At 46.6% G+C, this 25,069-nt stretch overlaps 1 protein-coding gene across 2 annotated transcripts in view; it reads left to right on the top strand.

The window, feature by feature from the left end:
- The first annotated feature begins 239 nt into the window (after positions 1-239).
- Positions 240-25,069, top strand: part of NUP210L (nucleoporin 210 like) — a 1,198,481-nt gene continuing 1,173,651 nt past the window's right edge. For both annotated transcript variants that reach the window (XM_069651587.1, XM_069651595.1), the window contains exon 1: positions 240-415. In XM_069651587.1, coding sequence (XP_069507688.1) covers positions 243-415 — 173 coding nt within the window. In that variant the 5' untranslated portion in view covers positions 240-242. The remainder of the gene's footprint in view (positions 416-25,069) is intronic.

Below are 25,069 nucleotides of genomic sequence, written 5' to 3'. Positions count from 1 at the left end.
GTCACAGTACCTTTTCCAGCAGCATAAGGTCCACAGCTGCTCCACTAGTTCTTTATTAGAACTCCGCCTACGTTGCCTTGAAAAGTATATGAACACAAACGAAGGACTTGCAGCGTCAGGCATTTCACATCCCTCTTCTTTTCTCTATGACGTCATAATTTAGAGTCTTTTCGCTTGCTTCCAGTAATGTGACTTTCCAGTGCATGGAATTTACCTGGACAGACGATGGGACTCTGGCACTGATGGTCCCCGGGATGAGCTCCACCTGCGGGGTAACCCTGCTAGTGTCCCTCTTGCTGCTTGCTCCTCCGGGATTATGGGCCTCCAAACTCAGTGTGCCCCGCGTGCTGCTGCCGTTTTACAAAGAGGTGCGGGTCGGCTTCACCCTGCGAGCTGGGGGCGGCTGCTACAGCTGGTGAGTAGTAGGACGGATGGGGAGTTGGGGGTTCCAGAACTTTCTAAACAGGGACCAAGGCTCTGGCTGCAAACTAATGAAGGGGACACGGTAGAAGCAGATGGCGGGCACGGCCTTGCCAGTTTACGGAATCCCTACTGCTTTAGAGCGGGGTCACAGTCGTGCCCTATCTTTACTCCAAGTTAGGAAAAAGAGGAACCAATCTAAAATAAGCATTTTTTTTTATTAGTGGCAAAGAGACAAAGAAAACGATTATAAAAAGAGAGGGCAACATTGCATACAGTGGAGTACTTGTGAAAAATAATAGCGAAGTGTACTGACCTGTGGCTAAATATGCATATCCAATTTAAGAAACTGTGTGAGGGGAGGAGGACTAGAGAGAGAGAAAGGGAAAGTGTAAAGGAAGGGCAAAACACTGGAAGGGAAAATGTAGGACGGAATGGGGGAGATTTGTTAAGTGAAAGCAAATGTGCGATGGTTGAGGTGTAGGGCTAGACATGACTAAAGATATACAATGGGAGAGATAGGGGAAGATATACCAGTGATCGAAATAGTATGATAAGAAAAGAAAACATACGTGAAAACGTATGAAAGTGGCAAGCAGGAAAATAAGGGGAATGTAGTGTTTGAGAAGAATAAGGAAAGAAAAAAGGAATGAGACAATTTTCCTGGTGTAGGAAAAATGGCGCTAAAAGTGCTGGTAATTCTGGCACTAGTGTTTTTACCGCACCAGGAAACTACAAGTTTGTTGGTGGTGGTTCACTGATATACCTCCAGCAAAGAGCTGGAGGTAAATCAGGCTTCCACCAGCAAATACCTGTATTTCCTTCACCGGAACTACTGGTGCAGGAAGTACCAGGATTTACCGATATTTCCGCTGCTTGTAATATCCTGCTAATCACAGGATATCAGGTGGCAGAAACAGTAGGTGAATTTGCCGGTATCCTGCCGGAATTACTGGTGCGCCGTGGTCGAAGTGTATAAGTAGTGGAACTATGTTCCTTGCTGATCTGCCCCAGCTGTCCACAAACCCCATCGCCACGACCCTTACACCTGCTATAGGGCATTGGCTTTGTACAACAAGGTCAGTATCCCTATGGGCCAGAGTATGGTCAAATAGTAATTTTTATCACTATAGAAGGGCCATTAGGGAAGTTTTGACTCAGCCGGGAGGGCTCGATCTACCCTGCGTTCGAGTCATGAGAAAGGAGCTGGTTGCAATGGGGATGGAAGGCTACTGGGTGCACCCTGAATCTATCCCAGCAAATTACAAAGTGTTATTCCAAAAGGTCAAAGCAGCTAGATGGGAGCGAGAGTCCAGAGCAAAGCTGATATGCTTAGCTAGTTTGGCCCCTATCAATCCAGGAAAATTGCCCCGGGCTTCGAAAGTTATCTGGATAGCATGCAGGGGAAGTTAATGAAGGCCCTGTATATGAAACTGTGTATTGGTATATAACCTTTGGCTAGTCAAAAGCACACCTGGAACCCAAGTAATTCAGCAATTTGTCCCTTCTGTCATAACGAAGAAGAGAGCACTGTGCACTTTATCCTGTTCTGCCCAGCCTATGCCAACATCAGGAAAAACTGGTTGTCACCACTCTTAAACAATTGCACGCGAGGACAGTTAAAATGGCCTTGTGTCTTTGTATGGCAGGAGAAAGTGAATTATCATATTATTGTATGGGGACATTTTTGTTGTGGGCTTGGAAAAAGAGATCTGCATTTTTAGCTTCTCCAGTAAGAGGTCCATTGGTACAGGACCCCTAACAGGGCCTTTAACACCTATATTTATATTTATATTTTAATGTCTCTACGTTTGAAATTGAATAGTACCAGCTGTGTATGAACAAACTATACCTGTGTTGCGCTGATATTTTTTAGTATGTGTTTTTTGGGAGTCACCAGGGTCAAAATAAACTAAATTGATTGTTTGGAATGTTCAGTGCAGTGCACTGAAGTGCAAGTTTCAACTTCTTCCTACGCTTTTATTTTAAAACGAAACCATTCTGGAATTATTTCTTTTTAAAATAAAAGTATAGGAACAGTAAAGAAATGTTTTTTAAAGTAGCGGAGCACCGCTCCCAACTGCTCCCGCCCACTTCGACCACTGCTGGCGGGATACCAGCAAACTCATAATGAAGGCCAAATGAACTATTTTATTTTAGAAGAGAGTGGAAGGCTTCAATACCTGCTCCTATATACCCAGTGCCTTCTGTGTTGCTTCATGGATATTTACCATCCTTGCCAATGGCCAGGGGGAGGCCGTATTATCTGCAGGCTAATTCCCCAACTGTATTTGAAAATCCCAAACTATTTCAAATGCCCTCTGCATGGATGCAGTAATGGGCCTCATTACAAGTTTGCCGGTATCCCGCTGGAAATTTTGACGCGGTACTGGCAAACTGCCCCTACCGTTTCTGCCTCCTGATATCGCAGAATTACAGTCTTAGGAAAGGGCGATAAATCCCCATTCAATGTGGTCCAATAGGACTCCAGGGAGGGGATTACCGGCAGCGGTCATATCGGTGCCGGTAATTCCAGCATTTATTTGTCAGTCGCAGCCTGATTTACCTCCAGCTATTAGCTGGAGGTAAACCAGTGCCCCCATTGGCAAACTTGTTTTGCCGGTCTGGTAAAATTGCTGGTGCTGGAATTATCGGCAATGATACCGGTAATTTTACCAGACTGACAAAACTGTAATGAGGCCCAAAGTGTCACTGCGAGGATCTGGCGATGCCTCAAAGATCAGTGAAATGGCTAGTTCCGAATGCCACCACCTTTCTTGTTTTTTGTCTGTGTGCTTTGGCAATCTCGTTTGTCTAGCACCCTTAAATTATTATCTAACAGAGAACTGGTACAGAAAGGGACTGTCAAACATGCATTCCATTGTATTGCTGTGTTGAAATTTCGTGTGACGTCCTAGTGCATTGCCTATAAAAATGAGTTCCCCACTTTTCTATTAGGAATTGTGCTCCTTAAAGGGGGCTGATGCACACAGCTGGTGAGTGTCTGGTGGGAGGGTTGTTGAGGGGAGAGATTTAGGCAAGAGACGGCAACCGCAACATGCTTCTGGCATATGCTGGGGAGGGGTGGTGGTACTGCTACAAATGTTGACTGGTGAGAGTTCTGCTACCACTGTTTGGTTGATGGAGCCTGCCAAGTGGTGGGGATTATTTTCCTGGATTTACTACTGAACCTGTTCACTGGGTCTCAAGATGTTTGGGACTACAATCCCCATCAGCTCTATCCAGCATAGTAAATGGGTAGGGATCATGGGAATCATAGTCCAAAACTTCTGGAGAGCTGCATGTTGCAGAACCCTGCTCTAGTAAAATGTTTTTGGTGGGTTATCCAAGCCAGGTATTGGAGAGGACCCTTTTTTGAAAGATGATGCATGTTTTCTGGCAAGGTGATCCCAAATCTCAGACTGAAGTGCTAGCTGTTTAAAATGTTTCCGTTTCGTCCTGTCCACGTCATGCAGATGTATGACACTCCCCTAAGTTAAACCTTCTCTGCTCTTGAATGCATGTTTTCTATAGGTAAAGTTCTAATTCAGGAGTCAATTTCAACCCATAATTGTGATGTTACCATAACCTTGCCCTTGTTTGATCTACTATGGCAATATCTTCAATCCCTATTGTCTTTGCATTCACTTGTATCCAGAACTCTTATTCCCACCAGAGTGGATCTGATGGAGTAGCCGAGATTGTGTTTGAATCATGAACCCTTAGCTCTCCCCTGTATTCGTACAGTAATTACAATTGAGCAGACAACCCCTTTTTCTGAATCTTCAACCTACATTTCAATGGTCTGTGGTTGTCCATGCTTGAAGAAGTGCAATACCTTGGACCACAACAGTTGTTTAAGGTTTTTTTACTACTGGCAGGGGACACGGGATTGGTTACTTGACAGATCTCTGCTGGCTATTATATTTCTCTGTACATTTTTCCCAATTACCCTACCGTCGCCCAACATCAATCTTTCACCAATGCAGAAACATTTCAGACAGCCTGATAGGCTGGCCTATTAATGCCTAAATTACACCCACTAACATATCGGCTCGTTTTGTTCGTTGATTTCGTCGGTTGGACTTCAGTGAAAATGCATACCGAGTTTCTGTCTGGGGCACCGACCAAGTTGATTTGACGAGGTTTAGGAATGCATACAATACAGATATGTTTTAGCATTTAATTGTTCAAACATTCAGCTAAACGTTTTGGTGCCCAAATGTAACTTTTATGCTGCTTTAAGTTTTTGTCTGATAAGTAAAGGCACTTAGGGTAAAGAGTTACTGTAGACAACCTGGTGGTTTTGTAACATGGTCAATCTTTCCAAGTTCAACTGTCCTCGCACCCAAACTGTAATCCTTGGGTGTGTCCCCTTTGTACAGCACTCCCTTACGTCCCAGGAAGGTTTACTCTAAAATTCCCATTCATACATATACTACAAAATGATAACTGCAAAAGGTTTTTCAAAATGTTTAGTTGGTAAATCATATTTCCAGGCCGGGACTATTCCCAGAAACAGTAGCTTGTGGTTATGTTTCTCTCACATTTTTGGGCAGAAAGTCCATATTTTGCTACTTTGTTAATTCTTGTGAACTGTGAATGCAAAGTTCTGGTGGCCGTTGAGCCAGGAAAACTGATGACCAACCAGCTGCAGGATGTGGACTATTGAGGAGAGGCCAACCCAACAGCCATCACTCTTGAAATGCAAAGGGCATTGGCTTTCAAAGGAACCGGGGGCTTGAAAAAGGATGTCTTGTTTTCTGCTGAAGTCAATGTAAAAATGACCTGAAATGGGTACAAGTAAAGGCAAATCCCCAAATCCAGAAGTTCCTTATTAAAATGCTGATGAAATAAGCAACACACTTGAAACAGTTTACTTTTGTACCAAGGAAGTGGGTGAGTAAATAAACAGTCACTCACCGTAGTGACTGCTGTACTCCTAGTCCACCGTCCCCTTTCCTCCATACTGATTGGAGTCTGTCTGAAGGGGATCAGACCAGAGCCTTTTGCACGGCAAAAAAGCTACCCTCCACTTTCAATTCGTCACAAACGTGCCTGGGCGAGCCCACCCATGCTGAGACCTCCCACCACCCTCACCCATTTGTCCTTGTCCACTTGTCGGCTACGACTATCTTACTGATTTACGGGTGACGGGGGGTGGATCGTATGTAGGAAAGGGGACTGAAAGGGGACTATGGACTAGAAGTACTGAAGTATATATAGTGAACAATTGACCTGTCCCTTTCCCTACATATGTCAGATTTATAATGTGAATACAGTTATACACTCACCTGAATCACAAAAAAGGATACAGGTTGTTTGCAACTGCTTCAGGAGTCTTGATTTTTCTGTAGAAGAACAGACCTTCCAATTGATGTACCCTTCTAGCTAATGAATATACAGCTAGATAAGTGAATCAATGTAAAGGGCATAGAAAATTAAACCGGGATAGACCAGGCTGAAAAAAGAGACACCCTTCAGTATCTACCCAGCTATGCTGATGGGACTTTAAACTAAATAATAGACAGTATCTGAGAGCAACCAACACTAACCTGTTGTGGTCTTCTATCAGCGAATACTGTAATATCCTTCCAGGGTTCCAGGTGAAATGAGTAGAAATGTTCCAAGAAGTCAAAGGTGAAAGAAACAAACGACCAGGGAAAGGAAGGTTAGTATGGGAGCTAGTGCCTGAACGGCACGAGGGACGCACTAGAAACGGGTAGGTGCACTGCTGGAAAGTGTCCCACAAGTTCAAGTGCTCGTCAGAGTTCCAAATAAAATGGACAACTGAGGAAGTAACAGTACGGTGAAAAAAGGCAGACGTGCCAATTGTAGTTCATGAACAAAATAACATGATCCCAGCGGACAGGAATACTTGTTCCCTTTTGCGTGGTGATAGCCAAATAATGACAGCAAGGGAATGACAGGACTGAAAACCTCAACTAATACAGGGGCCGGAAACTGAAAAATCAAGCTGAGTCATTGCAGGGGTGTTTCCCAGGACACCCGTGCTGATAAACAATGGCGGCGTGGGAGAAGAACAGCCCGCTCTGAATGAATGGCGGCCCGTGAGGAACTCGAGAGAATACGCCAAGGACTCTCGCCGTATGGCGGCACGGGAGGTTAACCACCCACTCTGAATTAATGACTCTCACCGGAAAGATCCGGGAGCCAGGAGCCGAACGAAAAGGACTCCAGGCAGGATTCTGCAAGGCTCAGGGAAAGAATGAACGAGCAAACAGAGGCTGGCAAATGGGGAATTTCACTGGATAAAAGGTAGCAGAGAAACGTATCTAGTGGAAGAAAGCAGAGCTTCAGGACGGAAACGCAAATCAGAAGCACTGGCGTGCCGCCTGTGTTTGATTTTATAATTACACTCTGATGTTCGTAGAAAGTCTGCATCACGTGACGTTAAGCACAACGCCCTTGGCATGGACGCCGTCTCCGAGGCAACTTTCTGTGTAATCTCCAATGCGAGTAGAATGGCCCGGCTGCCGTCCTTTGGGAAAATTGTCTGCGTTTCAGCTCTGTTAGAGCAGACAATCTAGCAGAACCAGATGTAGCAGGCATGACAGTACCATCCCCCAAAGGCCCCGCAACACCCCTCTTAGAATGGAACCGGCGAAGCAGAACTGGAGCATGGATATTAGACAACGGTTCCCAAGTCCTGTCTTCCGGACCGTAGCCTTTCCAATCCACCAGATAATAGGGTTTACCGGAACTCAAACGCATGCCCAGGATCGCACTTACCTCGTACTCCTCAGAACCTTTGACTGAAACTGCCAGGGCATGAACAGGCAGCCGAGTAGAAGGCAAGCACGGCTTTATGAGGGATACATACAAAAACCGGATGAACCCGCCATCGGGCTGGAAGATCCAAACGGACGGCTGCCAGGTTTACCATACTGGAAGTGACATATGGTCCAACAAACCGTGAGAGCAGTTCCCTATTGCCGTGTATATGTTCGTAGAACGTCTGCATCATGTGACGTTAAGCACGACGCCCTTGGCATGGACGCCGTCTCCAAGGCAACCTTCTTTGTAATCTCCAATGCAAATCGAACGTCCTGGCTGCCGACTTTTGCGCAAATTGTCTGAGTTTCAGCTCTGTTCGAGCAGACAATCTAGCAGAACCAGACGTAGTAGGCATGACACCATACTGATGGGAGATTTCACAGAAGAAATTGTTTTCTGGGGAGGTGGCAACCCTTAATTAGAGGTCAAAAGATCACACAGAATGGCCTGTACAAAGCTAGCATTGGTCATGGAACTGTTGTACAGACAATATTGCTTATAAAAAGCGGATTGTGAAGACCATGAGGCAGCCCTTCTAATACCGTCCCAGGGTGTGTTGCTATGAACATCCACGGCAGTGGCTTTGGCTCTTATGGCATGAGTATGGATGCCCTTGCAGGGCTGAAGGGCACACACTTCTGCATGGAGTAGCAATGATTCATGCCGGAGACTAGCCACCTAGTGATCGTGGCCTTTGAGTTCTGCAAGCCTGGGTGCTGGCCACCAAAAGTAATGAAAAGAGCATCTGATTTCCTGAACTGCTTTGTTCAATGCAGGTAAAACCTCAAAGCTGTCCTGACAGTGAGCAAATGGAGAGCAACACCAGCTGGAGACTGTGGATTTGGAAAGATGGGCAGTACCAGATGTGAAATGAGGACAGAACCTTAGGAAGCAGTTTGCAAGATGATTTTGTCCTCTTATTACTATGTACGGCTTTGAGGCAGAGAGGGCCTGGATATTGCTGACTCTACATGCAGATGTGAAAGCCACTAGCAAGGCCACCTTCCATGACAAGAGCTTGAGCCTTGTGGAAGCTAAAGGTGTGAGTGTCAAGGATTATAAGGTGACTTTCAGATCCCACAGCGTGTGAGGTCTCTTGACCAGAGGATAGAGTCTGTTGAGACATTTGTGGTGCCTGCGAACAACTGGGTTGGAGCAGTAGGACATGACCTGGTTGTTACGATAGGCCCTAATGGCTGACAGATACGTTTGATAAGAGTTGACAGAAATGCCAGAGGCTGCAAGATGTGAGATGAGGAAATTACTTCATCCAAAGGGTAAAACAATGTTTTGACGTGCTTGTCCAGAGCCAGCAGAAAAATCTGATCTACTTACTCTTGTATTGGGCAGGGTAGAATACTTCCTTGCCACCTGGATAATGTCCATATTCTCTGTGAATAATCCAATGCAGCCTAAGGGGAAATGCTCAGGACCCATGCTGCTAAACTGAGCAATGGCAGAGAGGGGCAGAGACCATGTGCTGGAGGAAGGGGAATCGGACCATCCTTCCGGGCCTGTACTAGGTGAGAGAACCAGTATCGGGCAGGCCTGAGGGGTTGTCAGGATGAGAGTGGTGCCCTTGTTGGAGTAGAATCTCTCCAGGACCCTGGGGAGAAGCAGGATTGGAGGAAACACGTACAGAGACTGGAAGTTCCAGCTGATCGCAAGAGCATCTCCCACCCACCAATCAATCACTGCTAAACTGTTGGTGCCTTACAGTTTGTCTGCCCTTTTTCCCTACTTAAGCAGCTCTCCAGCCTCTTTTCATTTGTAGTTGGTGAGCAGGTTCAAGTGGCTCTAGGCCACATGGCCTAAGCCCCACCAACCGTCCTAGCTCTGCCTCTTCCTTTCTGCTCTTAACTCTTACATCAAGGGTGTCTCTCGCTCAGGTGTTCGAAGTGAAGGGCAGGAGAATAAAAGGGAAATTCCTGTTTGCACTTGTTTGGAACGGGAGGACCTAGAGCCCAAACCCCTGTACAGACAACAGGTTAGCATGCACCGACATGTGTTTTCTTCCTCAGTCCCCACAGCCCATCACCAGGCAATGGCAATGTCAACGACATAGCCCCTCCTATAAGGCATGGACTCTGCAATGCAGCAACCTCACCCACATCAGCCTCAAGCCCATGAGCACCCCCTCACTGTCCACAACACGGAAGATGATGCTTGCCAACGTCCGCTCAGCTATCACCCATGCAGCAGACATCACCAACCTCATCACTACACACAATCTTGATGCCATCTTCATCACCGAGAACTGTCTGACACTCACCTCCACCCACACCCTAGACGTCCTCTTTCCCGACGGCTACAGCATCCAACTTCAACCTCCCAGGCAACAAGGCCACCAAACCCATAAAGGAAGCTCTCCTTAGCCTTCTCGACACCCCGAGCTTCATACAGTACATGAAAGAACCAATGCACGAGAAAGGTAACATCCTCGACCTAATCATCACTGCACTGCCTTCCCTCCACTAGAGCTCTCCTCTCCCGCTTCACTGGTCTGACCACCTGCCCTGCTTCTCAATATCCTGCACACCACCCAAGTCAAGCACTCCCAGCAGAAACCCATCAGGCAAACCTTTAGGTCCTTCAAAAACTTCCATGCGGAAGCCCTCACAGAAGACCTCGCCAACCTCCAACTCACATGGACTGAACACTACCACCCGAACTCCGACTCTCTACTGGAAGCATTTAATACTACCATCTCAGCCTCCATCGACCGACACGTGCCTCTGAAACAACGCACCTGCAAACAAAAACTGTCAGCACCCTGGTACACGCAAGAACTCGAACCCCAGCAAAAAAGTCATCAGGTAACAAGTGAGAACCTGGTGCCACTCCAGGACCGCTTCTGACATGGCGCTCTTCAAGGAATTCTGAGCAACCCGCCGACAAGTAATCAACACAGCCAATGCTCCCTACTATTAGAGCATCATAGCAGAAGCCGCCAATAAAAACGGAGCCGTTTTCAAAGTGGTCAAGCACTGCATCAACCCAATTCCCGACCCTGCCATAACACACTCCATTGAAAAATCCATTGCCATCAACACCTTCTTCATCGACAAAATCAGCAAGTTTCGCCAGCACATAGACACCTGCTCTGCATCCACAGACCCACCTCACGTCTCTCCTCACGAAACCTCCACACCCTGGTCAACGTTCAAGACACTCTCTTCAAGAGGACATGGCAGAAACCTGGCCACCATCAAAGCCACATTGTATACAGACAACATCCTCCCAGCATCCATCCTCAAGACCCTTCCCGCAGAAGCTCTCCTTCCCTACCTGGAGATCATCAACTGCTCCCCAACTCAAGGTACCTTCCCATCGACCCTAAAGACAGGACAAATCCTCCCTCTGCTAAAGAAACCCACTGTGGATCCCAACATCCTAGGTAACTTTCACCCCGTCACCCATATTCCCTTCCTATTTAAGATCATCGAGAAAGCGGAAGTCGCGCTACTGAAGCAACACATTGACACCAGCAATCTTCTCCAAACCTACCAATCCGTGTTTAGACCCAGATGCAGTACAGGGACGGCAACCATACAGGTGGCCGACAAAGCCATCAACCTCCTTGACGACGGCCACCCATGCCTCCTGGTTCTACTCGACCACTCGGCCGCTTTCGACACAGTAGACCCACAAGGCGCTCGCAGACACCCTACATCAGCGCATGGGGATCAGCGACCTTGTCCTAAGCTGGCTCAAGTCCTACCTCGCCAACTGCCAGCAGTTTGTTCAGATGGACTCTGCTAGATCGTCAATGCTTCCCGTCACCTGTGGAGTCCCGCAGGTTTCCATCCTCTTCGCAGTGATCTTCAATCTATAATTGGAACCGCTGGGAGCCCTCCTAGCCACACACAACATCCACATCCACCAATATGCTAATGACACACAGCTATACCTCAAGATTGACTCCATCAAGGACATCCACAGGCTCAAAACCTACCTCTCGCTGATCCAGTCTTGGATGTCCAGTGCATACTTGAGGCTCAACCCCCTCCAAGACCGAATTTCTACTCCTCACCAACAATACTGAACACCCAGACATACAGAGCTGGCTATCAACCATGAACCGTGAGGGCTTCACACCCGAGCTCACCTCCTGCGCCAAGTACCTCGGGTTCCATATTGACCAACACCTCTCCTTCAAGATACATATAGCTAAAAAAGCTCTCCAACCTGCAGAAAGTCAAGCTAAATCCTTCCTCCCTCTGGACAGCTTTAGATCCACCATTCAAGCAATGGTCCTATCGCACCTGGATGGGGGCAAAGCCCTCCTCAAAGCTCTCCCGCTGTCCTCTTTTGTGCCCCAGAGAAGTATCCTACACGCAACCGCATATCTCATCAAGGGTTTATGCAGATACATGCGCAGATACGACCACATCATCCGTGCCCTCATTGACCTTCACTCTCTCCCACTGAACGCACAAATCACCTTCAAGTCTTGCAGCATCATCTATAAGGCAGCCGCCCTCAAGACCCCCAGCTATCTCGCGGAGAATCTCTGCATATCCGGCAGGCAGTGCTCCACCAGAAGCAGGGACACATGCAGACTTGAAATCCACTGCTGCACAAAGGAAAGGACCAATAAACAAGCCTTCTCTGCCTACACCCCAAGACTATGAAACCTACTCCCCATCAGCATCAGAATCGCCCCCACGCTTCTACAATTCAGAAAAGAACTCAAGACCCACTTCTTCAAGGAGTCTGTTCTCAACTCCTAGGCCATCAGGTCATCCCTGTGCCACCTAACTTGCTAAACACTGTCTGCCCCTCTTCTCCCAGCCACCCAGTACAGCTGTACCCCTCCTCTGTGCCCTCTGTATGCTACCCCCTGCCTGCTGTATATCTGTTCTGTTGTTACCTCTAAAAAGCGCTCTGTGATGCATCTGTACTGTTGTATACCTCTGTAAAGCGTTCCGCTGCTTCTCGAAGCTCGGTCCGTGCTCAATAAATACCATAATAATATGAATAATGGAGTTCCTACCGATTCCTCCTCTGGAGGTAAAAAGGGGCATGTACTGTTCTCTGCCGTGGCGAAGACGCCTACTTTGGTGTGACCCCATTTTGTAAAGATGGCCTCTAAGACTGTGATCTTCAGTTCCCATTTGTGATCCTGGAATGTCATTCTGCTGAGGAGGTTCACCTCCACATTGAGTAGTCCCACTAGATGAATGGCCTTCAGGGAAATGTGCTGCCAAAAGGGGCATTCCCATATCCGACAAGCCAAGGGAGGCAGGTGGATCTTGTTCCTCCCTGCTTGTTCAGATAATACATAGAGGAGGTACTGTCTGTTTGGATGAGGACTCCCTTCCCTCTGAGTAATGGGAGGAAGACTCTCAGGGCATTGAATACAGCCTGAAGCTCTATTTTATTGATGTGGATAAGGCTTTCCTCTGGGGACCACAAAATATGTGTTTTGGTAGGGCCCAAAATGGCTTCCAAACCCCTGAAACAGGTTCCTCTGGTGACACACTCCTCTGGGTGTGATTCCTGAAGGGGAATTCCCTGAGTTAAGATGGAGGACTAGCTCCACCATGTCAAATACTAGTCTAGAAAGATTGGGATTGGAATTTGGTCCGACTGTCTTCCTGTAGACTGGTTCCAAAAACTGGCTGTAACTGCAAATGCCTCATTTTCACATGTGTTTGAGGGAAACATAGTACACATGCAGCCATCATTACTAGCAGTCTCTGAAACCACCACACAGAGGCTGCCTTTCCCTGCTGAAAATGGTTCACAGCAGCTGATATAGCCAAAATCATCTGCTGGGATGGAAAATTCTCACTTACTGTGGATCCCACACACAGGGGTGGACTGGCCTATAGGGACCTCTGGAGATTTCCTGGTGGGCCTCTGCACCCTGGGCCTCATTTGTGTGATATTTCCAAATTTTCTCATAGGAAAAGCATTGGGCTTGCTGAAAATGTGTCAAATGGGGCCACTTTGAACCTTATTTCCAGGGCCTCTTTTGGTCCCCAGTAATTCATTCCAGGGCCTCTTTTAGTTCCCAGTCCACCCCTGCCCACACAAACCCCAAAAAGGACAGTCACCTGGTGGTGACTAAGGTCGATTTCTGGTGATTGAAGGAGAAACCCAGATTCAAGAGCATATCTGTAAATGCTTGAGCTGAAGTATTCTGTCTTGAACGTCTTGAGAGTATAGCATGCATCCAAGCCACTCTGCACATGTCGGAGCTTAGTGCCATGCCTCTACTGGAGGTGTCATAGTGTACTAATGGCTCGAGGAGGTCCTGGGCTATAAACGTATCATGCCAGATGTAAAGACCTGCTGCTTCTCAATTGGAAGGATAGCCTGAAAATGACTGATCTCTTTCCAAAGCTTCTCGTTGGCTGCCTACAGAAGAGAATCTGCATTAGCCTGTCTGAAGTGTAGTGAGGCATTTGTGTATACCTTGTGACCGTAGGCCTCTAAAGGTTTGTCCTCTTTGATTAGTAAATCTGGTGATGATGCAGAGCCGCCAGATGTGGATGGGTTAGCGTAATGTGACGCAGAACCTACCGCTGCAGAGTGGGCTGTCGATGAATGGCGAGATTAAACTTCTCAGAAACGGGCACCATGGGGTACCTCCAGTATGTACTGTGAGTGGCTTTTGCCAGATTTTGATAGCCTTGGCTAAAACATCCTTATGAATCTGTAGCCCGGATCTGCCTGAAGATCTGAGGGCCAGCACCTCAGAGCACGCCCGATTCCTGTTGCGGTTCCTCTGGAGTGGGGATCCCTAGGAATTCTGACATTCCGACAGCCCCAACATCCTGTCATGGAAGGCCTTAGCTGAACGAGGAATGTCATCCTCTGCCTCGCTCGACGATGAATTCTTGTCTGGAGCATCGGGAGGCTCCAAGGTCAGGAGCTGCTGGGTCACTAGTGGAGCTGCGTGCTGGGGAGCTGTTTGCTGCTCAGGTGGCGCGGAAGCCTGCCTGAGGGCAAGCCCTGCAGCCTGAGGAAGGCTTGGCGTAGTGGTAGGCATAGCCACTGTGGCCATCACAGGGGTTGGCAGGATGACTGGAAATGTAGGCTGCTAAAGCAACAGCTCATCCATAAAGCCTTTAAAATACTCTATGAAGACTCTCGACTTCATGAGGTATTGAAAACTGTTGAAGAATCTGTCCTCAAATATCTGAAGCAGCGAGGCTGTCATCGGGGTCCACATGGCAGTTGGAGGCGCCGGAGAAGGAGGAGTCAAAGACGACGTAGGTGGTATCCAGTAAGGTTGTCTGTGCCATGCTATTCATGTCTTAGAGGTCCATGGATGTGGTGCAGATGTTGAAGATGGATAAGAAGTGCTCCAGACATTGGACTGCCAGCCTGAGCGGGACACAAATTACCCTTGTGGTACTGTCGGACCAGAGATTTGCTGTCTTGGTCTGTCGGCTTCGACTTCACAGCCAGCCATCCTGGTGAAGAATTGGTCGGTGATCCCAGGTCGACAACATGGGGGTCCGGACCAGCTCAGTCATCAATTCCGGAATAGTGCGTAATTACTCCCTTGCACCATTTGTTTTGGTCTGCCATTTTGTGTGTACTGACACCTGTATATTTAGGGACCCAACGCCCTTTGCCAACCACGTGGAGCCCTTAGATTTAGGTCACAATGAACCCTTGGGAGGGTATCCCAGTGGTAAGGGCTACAGGGGCATTGAGCGTTGGCTCGGGGTGTGCCAGAGTACCCTCGGTGAGGAGATTGCCGTAAACGCCTACCCACTCAGAACATAATCCAGTACTAGGCTCCAAAGAACACTCGGCTCTAGAGATGGCGTCAGCCGGTATTGTCCCATGACCACCCACGGTGGGTCTTGGATGATCAGACTGATCCCTCCCACACGTGGCAGTCCCCGGTAGGGATGTACTGCGTCGGGTGCCTAAGAGAATAAAGTCCTTGCCTCAGTGACCTGCGAAGCTCCGCAACATTGATTCTTAATGAACACCTTGACTGACTGGAGGGGAAGCACTGAAGAAGATCTCTGCACCGCCAAAGAAGTGCGCAGGAACTGAGAGCGGAGTACGACGGGGCAGTGCTTGAGACATGGCCAGGGCCCAGACACCTCAAGCAGCAGCTGTGATTGGCTGAGGCCAGGAAGCTCCTAATGCAGGTGTTGAATCCTGTTATTACTAGCAAACGACTGATGTATGACGGTAAACCCTGAGGTGCAACAGCATAAGTAAAATTAAGAGAAAATAGTTTTATGATAGGAAAACTGAAGCAACTAAAAAAGAAAACAAATCTTTGGCCGCAGCGATGCATAGGGTTTCCAACGCTGTTGAGTGGTTAAAAGGACTAACAGCGAGGCTAGTGAGAGGAGTCAGCATGGAATGGCTCACCCAGGCAGTATGAAGGAAAGGGGACAGCAGAGTACGATAGGACCCCTTTGATTAGAGTGAAATGTAATCCTAACCTCGGAGCCCATTGTTTTGTATCAGTTGCGATAGCCTTTGTGTGTGCTCTGACTTCTAATAATGCAGACTCTTACTTATCTTCATTTACATTGAAGTTTTCTTTAGCCTGAACCAGGCCGATTTAGTTGTCTGAGCATTTCTAGAGGCAGATTGACGTAACATCTTGGACAGGCAAAGGAGTGTACCATGGTGGGCTGGATGTTTGGAGTTCATAAAATGCTCTTGTTGACTAGCCAAGTAGCCCTTTGATGAGCTCTAATAAAAATGAAATACATGTCTAGGAGTTATGACCACAAGCTAGGAAAGCCAAGGAGCATTCAAAGTCAAAATGGTTGGAATGCACATGGTTTTCTTTTGGAGGAACATCAAATTGGGATGAGGCTATTGATGCAGGGTATCTATGACATTACAAAGAAACTGTTGTTCCCGAATATCCGATTCCCAAATTTGCATTTTTGTACAGATTGTCCCCTTCTTTTAATCAGTATTCTCCCACCATTGACACCCACTTGCCCCCACAACCTGCACTAAACTACTAACCTCTGTTCCTTTTCTTTTTAGTTGGGAGACTTTCTTTTTTTTACCATAATTAGCATTTTCATGTTCAGGGAGATGTTGCACCTTTTCATTAAGGTATTTTCATGAAACACACATAGACCCGATGCAGGTGCAATGCAGAAACACAGCACTAAGGCTCAAGGGCTCAGCCTGGCTCTTCCTTTGCCACTGAATATTCATTCACTATCTGCCATTTTCCACTCACTTCCATTTACCCTCCGAATTTATAAAACCATACACAGTGTTAGCACCTTTAAGGAAGTTGGCTGATGCCAAACCACAGTAGAGAGGCTGATGCCATTGGGAGTGCTAAGAAGGTAGCAGAGAAAGTAAAAAAAAACTAGCAGGGGGTTTAATTTACACATCAGATGTCTGCCCCCTGTTTCTACACCCCAATATGAGCAGAGCACTGCCAAGACCAAAGGGGTAAGACATGTTGTGTGATCTCATTCAAGTCCTCTCACACACAGAGCTACAATCCTAACCCTGCCACACACCCAAGGATGCCACAAGAGTTGTCTGACGAAGGAAACAATCCTTTAAACACTCCTTTTCTACCAGCCAGACTACAAGGGAAGGATTAACACATTTTGAAATATCTATGCTCCAATATCCTGTATGTCAAACAAAGAAAGTCGACACAGGTTTTAGCCTACACCTACCAAAGGTAGGATGGGCTCCTTTCAAGCAGCCCATCCACGTTAACAAGCGGGACCAACATAGAGAGAACTGAGTGCAGGAAGCCATCACTGGATCTAAATCCAGAGCTAGACTTGGACCTACCCTCTTGCATGGAACCAGTGAGTAACCTGCCACCATCTTGGATTCTCCTGTCTGCTTCAACGTTACCTGATTGAGAGGAGACGGAGTGGCTAGGGAGTCAGTCAAATTATCTGAAAAATGGCGTGTGAAAGGCTCTCAGCAAAGGAGCATCTCCAATATGAGTTATTAGAGGCAGGAAGGTGAGAAGCCGGCAACCTAGGTCACAGCCATAGTCAAAATGGCATTTTTTCTACAGTTCACCCATTTAGTACAGAGCCCAGTCACTTAATAAACAAACTTAAAAGAAAATTAACCCCCACCTAGGAATACACCAGGTGCAATGAGACGCCCAATAAGCTGAAAAAGGGCAAAATGGCTGGTTAAGAGAGGAATACCGAATGAGGAGTGTGGTGCTTAAACAGACCACATAAAAGCCAAGTCATGGAATTAAGGAACCATGTGAAAAACAGGTTTGGGTCTGTTTGACCTAAAACATTGACCTAATCACATTTATTCGAGTTTATTTGACCTTTTTCTGGTCTAAAATGCAGAGGGAGACCCCCGCAAACCCTCCTGCACTTGCCCTCAACCTAATCCATACCCTTACCTACCCCATATATATTTAATTAAATTTGACCGAAAAAAAGGTCAAATACATTTGCTCAAATGTTTTAGGTCAAATGATTTTAGGTCAATTATATTAATACCGAAAAACAGCCATAGATCGAAATTAACACACTAACGATCCGATGAAATCCCCCCCGCCATCAGTTGCTGCAACAACTTGAATTTGATCTATTCCATTCTGATCAATACAAAAATACTAAAAGGGCAACCATTGGAGGTAAAGAGAATGGTGAATTTCCCTGCAAAGGACAGAAGAGCCTATCCACTAAAAGGGGACAACACCAAAGATCCTCATATTGCGGCAATTCCCAGTGTACGCACTGAGGATCTACCCAGGTCTATGGCCAGCATTCACTTTGATGTGGTGAGAGATCACTGTAAGATCATTTGATGCTAATGGTCTAATACCATAGAAGTGGTTCCTGAGGTTGCTTTTGTCTATTACAATTATCAGTGCTTGCCTAGAGGCTCCCAGCATCAAATCTACCTTGGACAACTTTGAGGTGAGATGTCAGCTTCAGTACTGAGCTCCAGTCTTTCGTACAGCTGAAAGATAATGAATGCAGGATCTCCCGTTAAATGTCATCATATGCCCACATGCCTGAAGAGTTGCCATCTGCCATTTTAGGAATGCAGTGCCCTTACATAGCCAAATCTGCGCTCATGGGTCCCCAAATAGATGCCTCCCAGAAAGGCCCATCCTGGTAGACAGAACCATTGTTTGTCAATATTGCAAGCATGACTGCCGCTCCCTTTCAGATTTGGGGTTACTGTTGCTATGGTGCTTTCTGCCATGCTAACTTTTTTTCAATGCTTATATCTTCTTTCTTCCCACTCCATCTGCTCTGTGTTATAATGAGGATTAGTCAGTACCTCAATGCCTTGTCATATGTGGCCGAATGATCCAATGTACATGTGGAGAAGAACAGAGCCAACTCTCTCCTAGCTATCGTGAGGCTAGGTTCCATACAAGGTTCCCAAAATTAATTGTTCTACTGGCATAGGTCTTAAGTAAGTACTTCCCTCTGCTTTCGCACTCACCCTGGTTATATAAGACTCCACAGCAACTGAGCAAGTGGCATTTGGGTTGTGATCAATCCTGCAGATCACTTCACCTACAGCCAAGTGTCTATTCCTTCTGATCAGGCAGCAGCACACATACGTTCCTGCTCCCTACCTGCTGAAGCAAGTAAGGTCACAACCTTTTATCAAGTTTCAAGGATTTCAAAAACATAAAAACCATCAACAGGAAAAATACCGAAGTAACCAAACTCCTATCCTAAACCCCCTGGGACGGTCAGGACCAGTTTGTTGGGCTTCCATCTTACCTCAGTTTAGCACCCATGGTTTCACCAAGCCGATGATGCAATAGCTTCTCATCTATTTCTGATCAGTGTATTCAAATGCCCATGCTTGGAAATTGGATGATTCTGCCTCCAGCCTGGAGGAGTGTCAGTCAGCTCTTCAAACCTTGTTGGATCTTCTCTTTGGACTGGGATTGCAAGTCGGACAGGACAAATCTTCCTAGAGACCATCTCAGAGACTGTCCTTCATTGACTATGTCTAGGATTCATGTAAATCACAAGTTTTCCCCACAGCCGATATGATTCAGAATCTCCAGGCCTTGATATTCACCTTCCCCTCCTGCATAGTTACAACAGCCTGATGGCTCCGGATCATCTGAGGTGCTTGCTCACTGGATTCAGAGTACCGATCTCCCAGCAGATTACTGGGGATATCTGGTGGTGGTCCCTATGAGCCAACTTCCCAGCCAGCAGTCTGTTTCCAGAGAAGAGCATCTCCCTCGCAGTGTGACAGACTCATCTGAGTTTGGCTACTGTCATGTCTTGCTAGTCTGGGATAGTTTGAGAGACTCGACTAGTGGTGCAATGATGGTTGAATTTGCAGTTTGACTGTAGAGTTCTAGGGGAAGAGCAAATGTTGAGTAATGAATTTCTTTTCTCTTTTCAGTAACAAGATACTTTTCCTTGACTGAATTCAATTCTAGGGCACTGGGCCTCTCCCAAGTGTAGGCCAATGCCCAAAAATCAATTTAATAAAAGTAATTGAATGAGTCAATAAAAATGCACGGGAGCAAGAAAACAAAAATCTATTACAGGCAACCGCGGTTGGGAACAATCAAAGAATCATTCAAAGAGCATCGCAAAATGGCTGTGCTATATAGTAGAAAGTGGAGTGACATTTCAAACATTGTTTCAGAATACTTTAGAAATACTGTTTGCTGATTGGACAGCCAGGATTGCTCTATAGGTAGATTCTATACATAGTGAAAGTGGTTATTCCCCAAATACAAATCCCAACTCAAAATAAATGCACACACCCCAGATGGGAAAGGGACCAGGAGAAAGATTGCAAGTTGAACCAAGTTTATATCAGGTAAAAGATGCACGCATGGGACTCTGCTGCTCTGAGAGCGCTCTGCCAAATGATACATGAACAGTAAATTATATGCACAAAAAACGTCATGACATACAGTGTAAAATATCCACGTTCATTGGTGGGCCCCTATTGCCCCATATGTAGCAATATTCAGTGCCATACCCCAATTTGTTGCTGTAGCTTGGGCGGTCTGTGGCCACATGGGTCAGCTGGGCTCATCTCCGCCGGGTGAAGGTTATTAGTGCGCCTAAGTTCTTCTGCCTCCATTACCGCTTCATCCCAGGCGGGGGTTCCCTTCATTGGCATCCAAGCCCTGCACACAGATTTTAGGCTTTGACTCCTTCTTGCATATTCATCAGGAGGACAGGTCATATAAATACACCCACCATCCCCATCTAGGTCCACCCACACCTCCTTATACCATTCTAACTCATGGGGCTCCTTGATAGTTGAGTGCCACAAATTATCCACTCTGTCCCCTGTGTTGTATACTGCTGTCATGCGGTATTTAGGTTCCTGGTTGTCCCCTGTTTGCACTTGTACATCTTTCGCGTGTTGAGACACCTTTGTTGGGCTGCCCATTGTCACCATCATCATTGCACTACTAGCCATAGATTTTGCAGCATCGAGCCCCTGCCTGGCACACACAAAAAATTAGCGGCAAAAAAACTATGATGGGTACAAGTAGTTTCATTGCAGTCCCGAACCAAGATGGTACCCAGCCAAAAACTGTGTCAAACCAGTCACTTTGCTGAACCCCATCTTCCTTCTTCATTCTTTCTCCGAGATTATGCACTGCAGTTATCACGTGTGATAATGTCCCATTGTCAGTGTCTGCAGAAGGCACAAATGTGCAACATGCAATCCCGATTTTTCGACAAACACTGCCTTCCATTGCTGTGAGGAGGTCCAAAACATAACAGCTTTGCATGGTCCTCAACCGCAGGGCTCTGAGTTCCACCTTGATGACGTTGCACCCTTCTTCAGTGTTGTTGGCTAACTGGATCAGCTCCCACCTCACAATTTGTAACCACTTGGCGTTTTCTCGTGCCTAGATGCTTGGTATGAGTGATGTAAAAAATGTCTCTGCAGAGTTGAACATCTTGAACTGGTCCGGTATTTCTGCCAAAAGTTCGGAAGAGTCTTTAGAAATGTAGTTTGATACCTTCCTTTTGCGTGACACTCTGTCTTGCAGCTTATCCTCTGACAGGGTGTCCGGTTAAAGTTTCGACTACAAAAGGATTGAATGCAATAGGGTCGACGCAATAGGACCGAAAACAAAAGGGTTGAATATTTTTTTTAAATTATATATCTCTTTTCGGTTTCCATATAGGTAAAAGAAGTGGTTTTTACCACAAAAACAGGGGTTGGGGGGTCCCGGGACCCCCCCAACAAAACAAAACAATTTAAAAAAAATGTAACTTTTTTTTCCACCCTTTTGTTTTTGGTCCTTTTGATTCGACCCTTTTGTCATTCGATCCTTTTGAGTCGATCCTTTCACCTATAACCCTCTGACATCACATCATATGTGGGGGGGGGCTCTTCAGTTGTTGACTGGCATGATGGAGGCATTCTGGCGGGCACCCTCTCCCCCTGGACATGACACTCTGGATTCACCATTAGGGCTGAATGCAGCGTGGCCAGGTCACAAGTACCTCTACATGATGGTGGGAGGTGCAAGTACACCTGTTTGCTGCATACCCAGTTATTGTCCATTAAAGCAGCTGTTCCTTTCTTCATGCCGGGGAGGATAAGTGATTTGTTTGATCCCATGGGTACCTTCCCTTCTTCGTGGAAACAAAGTTCATATTGTACTTCACGTTGGATCTTGATTGGCTTTTCGAGGACTGTTACCCATGTCAGTTTGGCAATGTGCTGAGACCAGACCTAAGTGCATGTTTTCTTGACCCATTGGAATTTTTCTTCTGACAGTCCTAGTAGTGCTTCCGCCTTGCACATCACTGTGTCCTCTTGACATTTGTTTTCTGCAAACATTGTCCCCTTTATGACAAAAAATGGTTCTTTCACGCCCAGTACTCCTTGAGGCTTGCTGTGGCAGGGTTTCTTGTTCTGGATCAGTTGTAGTGCAAGTGTGTGCCTGGAAGGTATTTCGAATTCTACAAAGTGCAAGATGAATGAGACACTGGGCATCTGCTATTGGAGTTTCCTGGGGTATTAGAACCATAGGTGTTCCTGATGCATGAGGTATCAGGGAACACACATAGCAACTCTCATTAGTTGCCTTTTTACCCATGGTGCTCATGTCAGAGTACCATTTGTTAGACTGATCTGGGTGACGGGGTTCTTCGACTGCATCCAACCCCAGACCATGGTATGCTTCATACCTTTCTGCTTCGCCTCCCTTTTCCTTCTGTTACTCCCCCCTGGACCATTATATAGTTTCTTTTTAACCACTTAGCAAGCCCCGCCCACCTGGTGCCTTCCTGCTTGCCACTCTTTTCCCTACTTAAGGAGCCCTCCAGCCTCTTTTCCTTTGCAGCTGGGGAGCATGTGTAAGTGGATCTAGGTCAGCTGGCCTAAGCCCTGCCCACCTGGTGCCTTCCAGGTTGCCGCTCTTTTTCACCACTTAGAAAGCCCCACTCACCTGGTGCCTTCCTAGTTGCCGCTCTTTTTCACCACTTAGCAAGCCCCGCCCACCTGGTGCTTTCCTGCTTGCCGCTCTTTTCCCTACTTAAGGAGCCCTCCAGCCTCTTTTCCTTTGCAGCTGGGGAGCAGGTGTAAGTGGATCTAGGTCACCTGGCCTTAGCACCACCCACCTTCTTAGCCCTGCCTCTTCCTTCCTGCTCTTAACTCTTAGATCAAGGGCGTCTCTCGCCCGGGCGTCCAAAGAGAAATGCAGTCAAAGAAAAGGGCAATTCCTGTTTGGACCAGGAGGATCCAGGGTCCGACCCCCTGCTAAAACAGCAGGTAAGCATGCACCAACATGTGTTTACACCCTCTGACCCCACAGGCCACCCCCACGCGCTCTGGTCCCCCAGTGTTGTTCCCTTGTGACCCCCCTTCCCGCACACAGGAGTCTGTCCTGATACATTCTGGTTTCACCATCACCGTCTAGTGGCCAATGCTGGATTTTACTTTTATGGACTTCATTGATTCAGGGTGTGTTACCCTATCTCAACTCATGCTGGACGTCCTTTGCATCTTGTACTCATGATGGCCCTGAATCATGCTGTTCCCATCTTCATCCTGTATCCTGGCTTGCAACATTATGTGTTACTACTGATTTCTGCAATTGTATTCGCTCTCCCCTCTTGCTTCTCCACTCTTTTTGACTGCTTACTCTTTGTTCTCTCCTCCCCTCCCCTCTCCCTTTTTCCTATCTCTTCCCCTCCTCCCCTTACTTTCTTCTATGCACTTACTCTATCAGAATTGTCCCTGGACCTAGTATGATAGCAACCTCGTCTGTCGCTACACCATCCCCTTACTGCCCGCCCTCCCTCCAGCAGTATCTGAAATGTTGTCAGGCCTAGTACGATAGTCGCTTGTTTTGTTCCTACCCTCCCTTTCTGCACCCCTCTCCCTCACCTTTTGTTTTTCTCTGGCTCTACCAGAAATGTCGTCAGGCCTAGTACGGTAGTCGCCTGTCTGTTTCCATTTCCTTCCCACTCTCCCTCTCCCTTCCTTATCTGCGTCTTAGCTCTTGCACTATCTGAAATGTCGTCAGGCCGAGTACGATAGTTAATTTCACATCCTTACTGTTTATGGCCTGCAAGAATGTCGTCGTATTTTCCCTTGTTCCCTCCCTTGCCTTGAAGCGCTTTGAAACACATTGTGTATAGGCGCTATATAAATAAACTATCATATCATATCATAATTCTTTGATAATGAATAGGAAAAATTCCTAAATTCATCTTTTCACTTTGATCATCATTATGTTACCAATACTGCGTGGTGAGATGGGTGCTTGGGGCGGGTGTTTGAGTTCTAAAGTGCATGTAGCCATCATTTGAGGTAGGTTCAATGGTCATTTGTGGGTGAGCATATGACAGCATTAATACATCCGAAATTATATCATCTTCATTGTAAGCATTAAGTATATTTTCATTATTATTCATCATTGAGTATTCAACCTGTGGGGCTTTCATTGTGCCATTTCTGTGAAGAGAGGTAAGGTCTGTGGAGTCATTATGGGCCCAGATCAATTTCAACCCATCCCATACTAAGTGGGTTCCCTCCTGTACCAGTTTTGCCCCACCTCCTTCTTTTATACCCTCTAAAATAAAAGATATAGGGCCTCATTACACGGATGGCAGTAAGGGTTTACCGGTACCAGTATTTTACCGGTACCGGTAAATCCTTACCGCCTTACTACGAGGTCCCTTTGCGGGTTGGGGAATTTAACGCCTGCTTTTTGCAGGCGTTAAAAACCAACCCGCAAAGGGACCAGGGAGCTAATTACGGTACCGCAATTTGCGGTACCGTAATTAGCGCCTTCCCCATTCCCATAGAGCCCTATGGGGCGAAAATGGGAATGGGGAAGGGCAATGGGGGAAGGGGGAATTACCGCCCCGCCAATCTTGGAATAGGGCGGTAATTCCCCTTTCCACCAAGGCGGTGCCGGTATTTTACCGGCATGAACCATGGCGCTAATAGCGCCATGGTTCACCGCCATCCGTGTAATGAGGCCCAAAGACCAGTAAAGTCCAAAGCACAATAATATAATTGAAAAAACAATGGCCGTAAAGTAAAGGCCACACTCATATGAATAAACTCTAGTAGCACTAACATTTCCCCTATTGCTGACTATATTTGTATCGTTGTCATTGAGTGTCCTCCTTTCTGCCATATTTGTACCTATAGAGTGGAATACAATGGGTTAAGTGCACTTTAAGTTATGCAAAACAAACATTTATTTCATAATGAGAGAAAGAAAGTCAGAGAGAGAGAGAGTTGTATATACAATTAATCATTGTTCACTTTTATCTATTCACTAATCATTTAGTTGCACTAATATCTACACTTTTACATATTGCTGACATTTTTTAAATATTTCTTTTCAACTCAGTTAGTCCCCTTAGGGTACCGCCGCTTCTTGTTCATTTTGCTGTTCCCCTTC

Source organism: Ambystoma mexicanum, chromosome 1p (genome assembly GCF_040938575.1).
Source record: "Ambystoma mexicanum isolate Mex_15411 chromosome 1p, UKY_AmexF1_1, whole genome shotgun sequence".
NCBI lineage: Eukaryota > Metazoa > Chordata > Amphibia > Caudata > Ambystomatidae > Ambystoma > Ambystoma mexicanum.
Note: the sequence above shows the minus strand (reverse complement) of the source record. Positions and strands in the feature narration are given on the sequence as shown.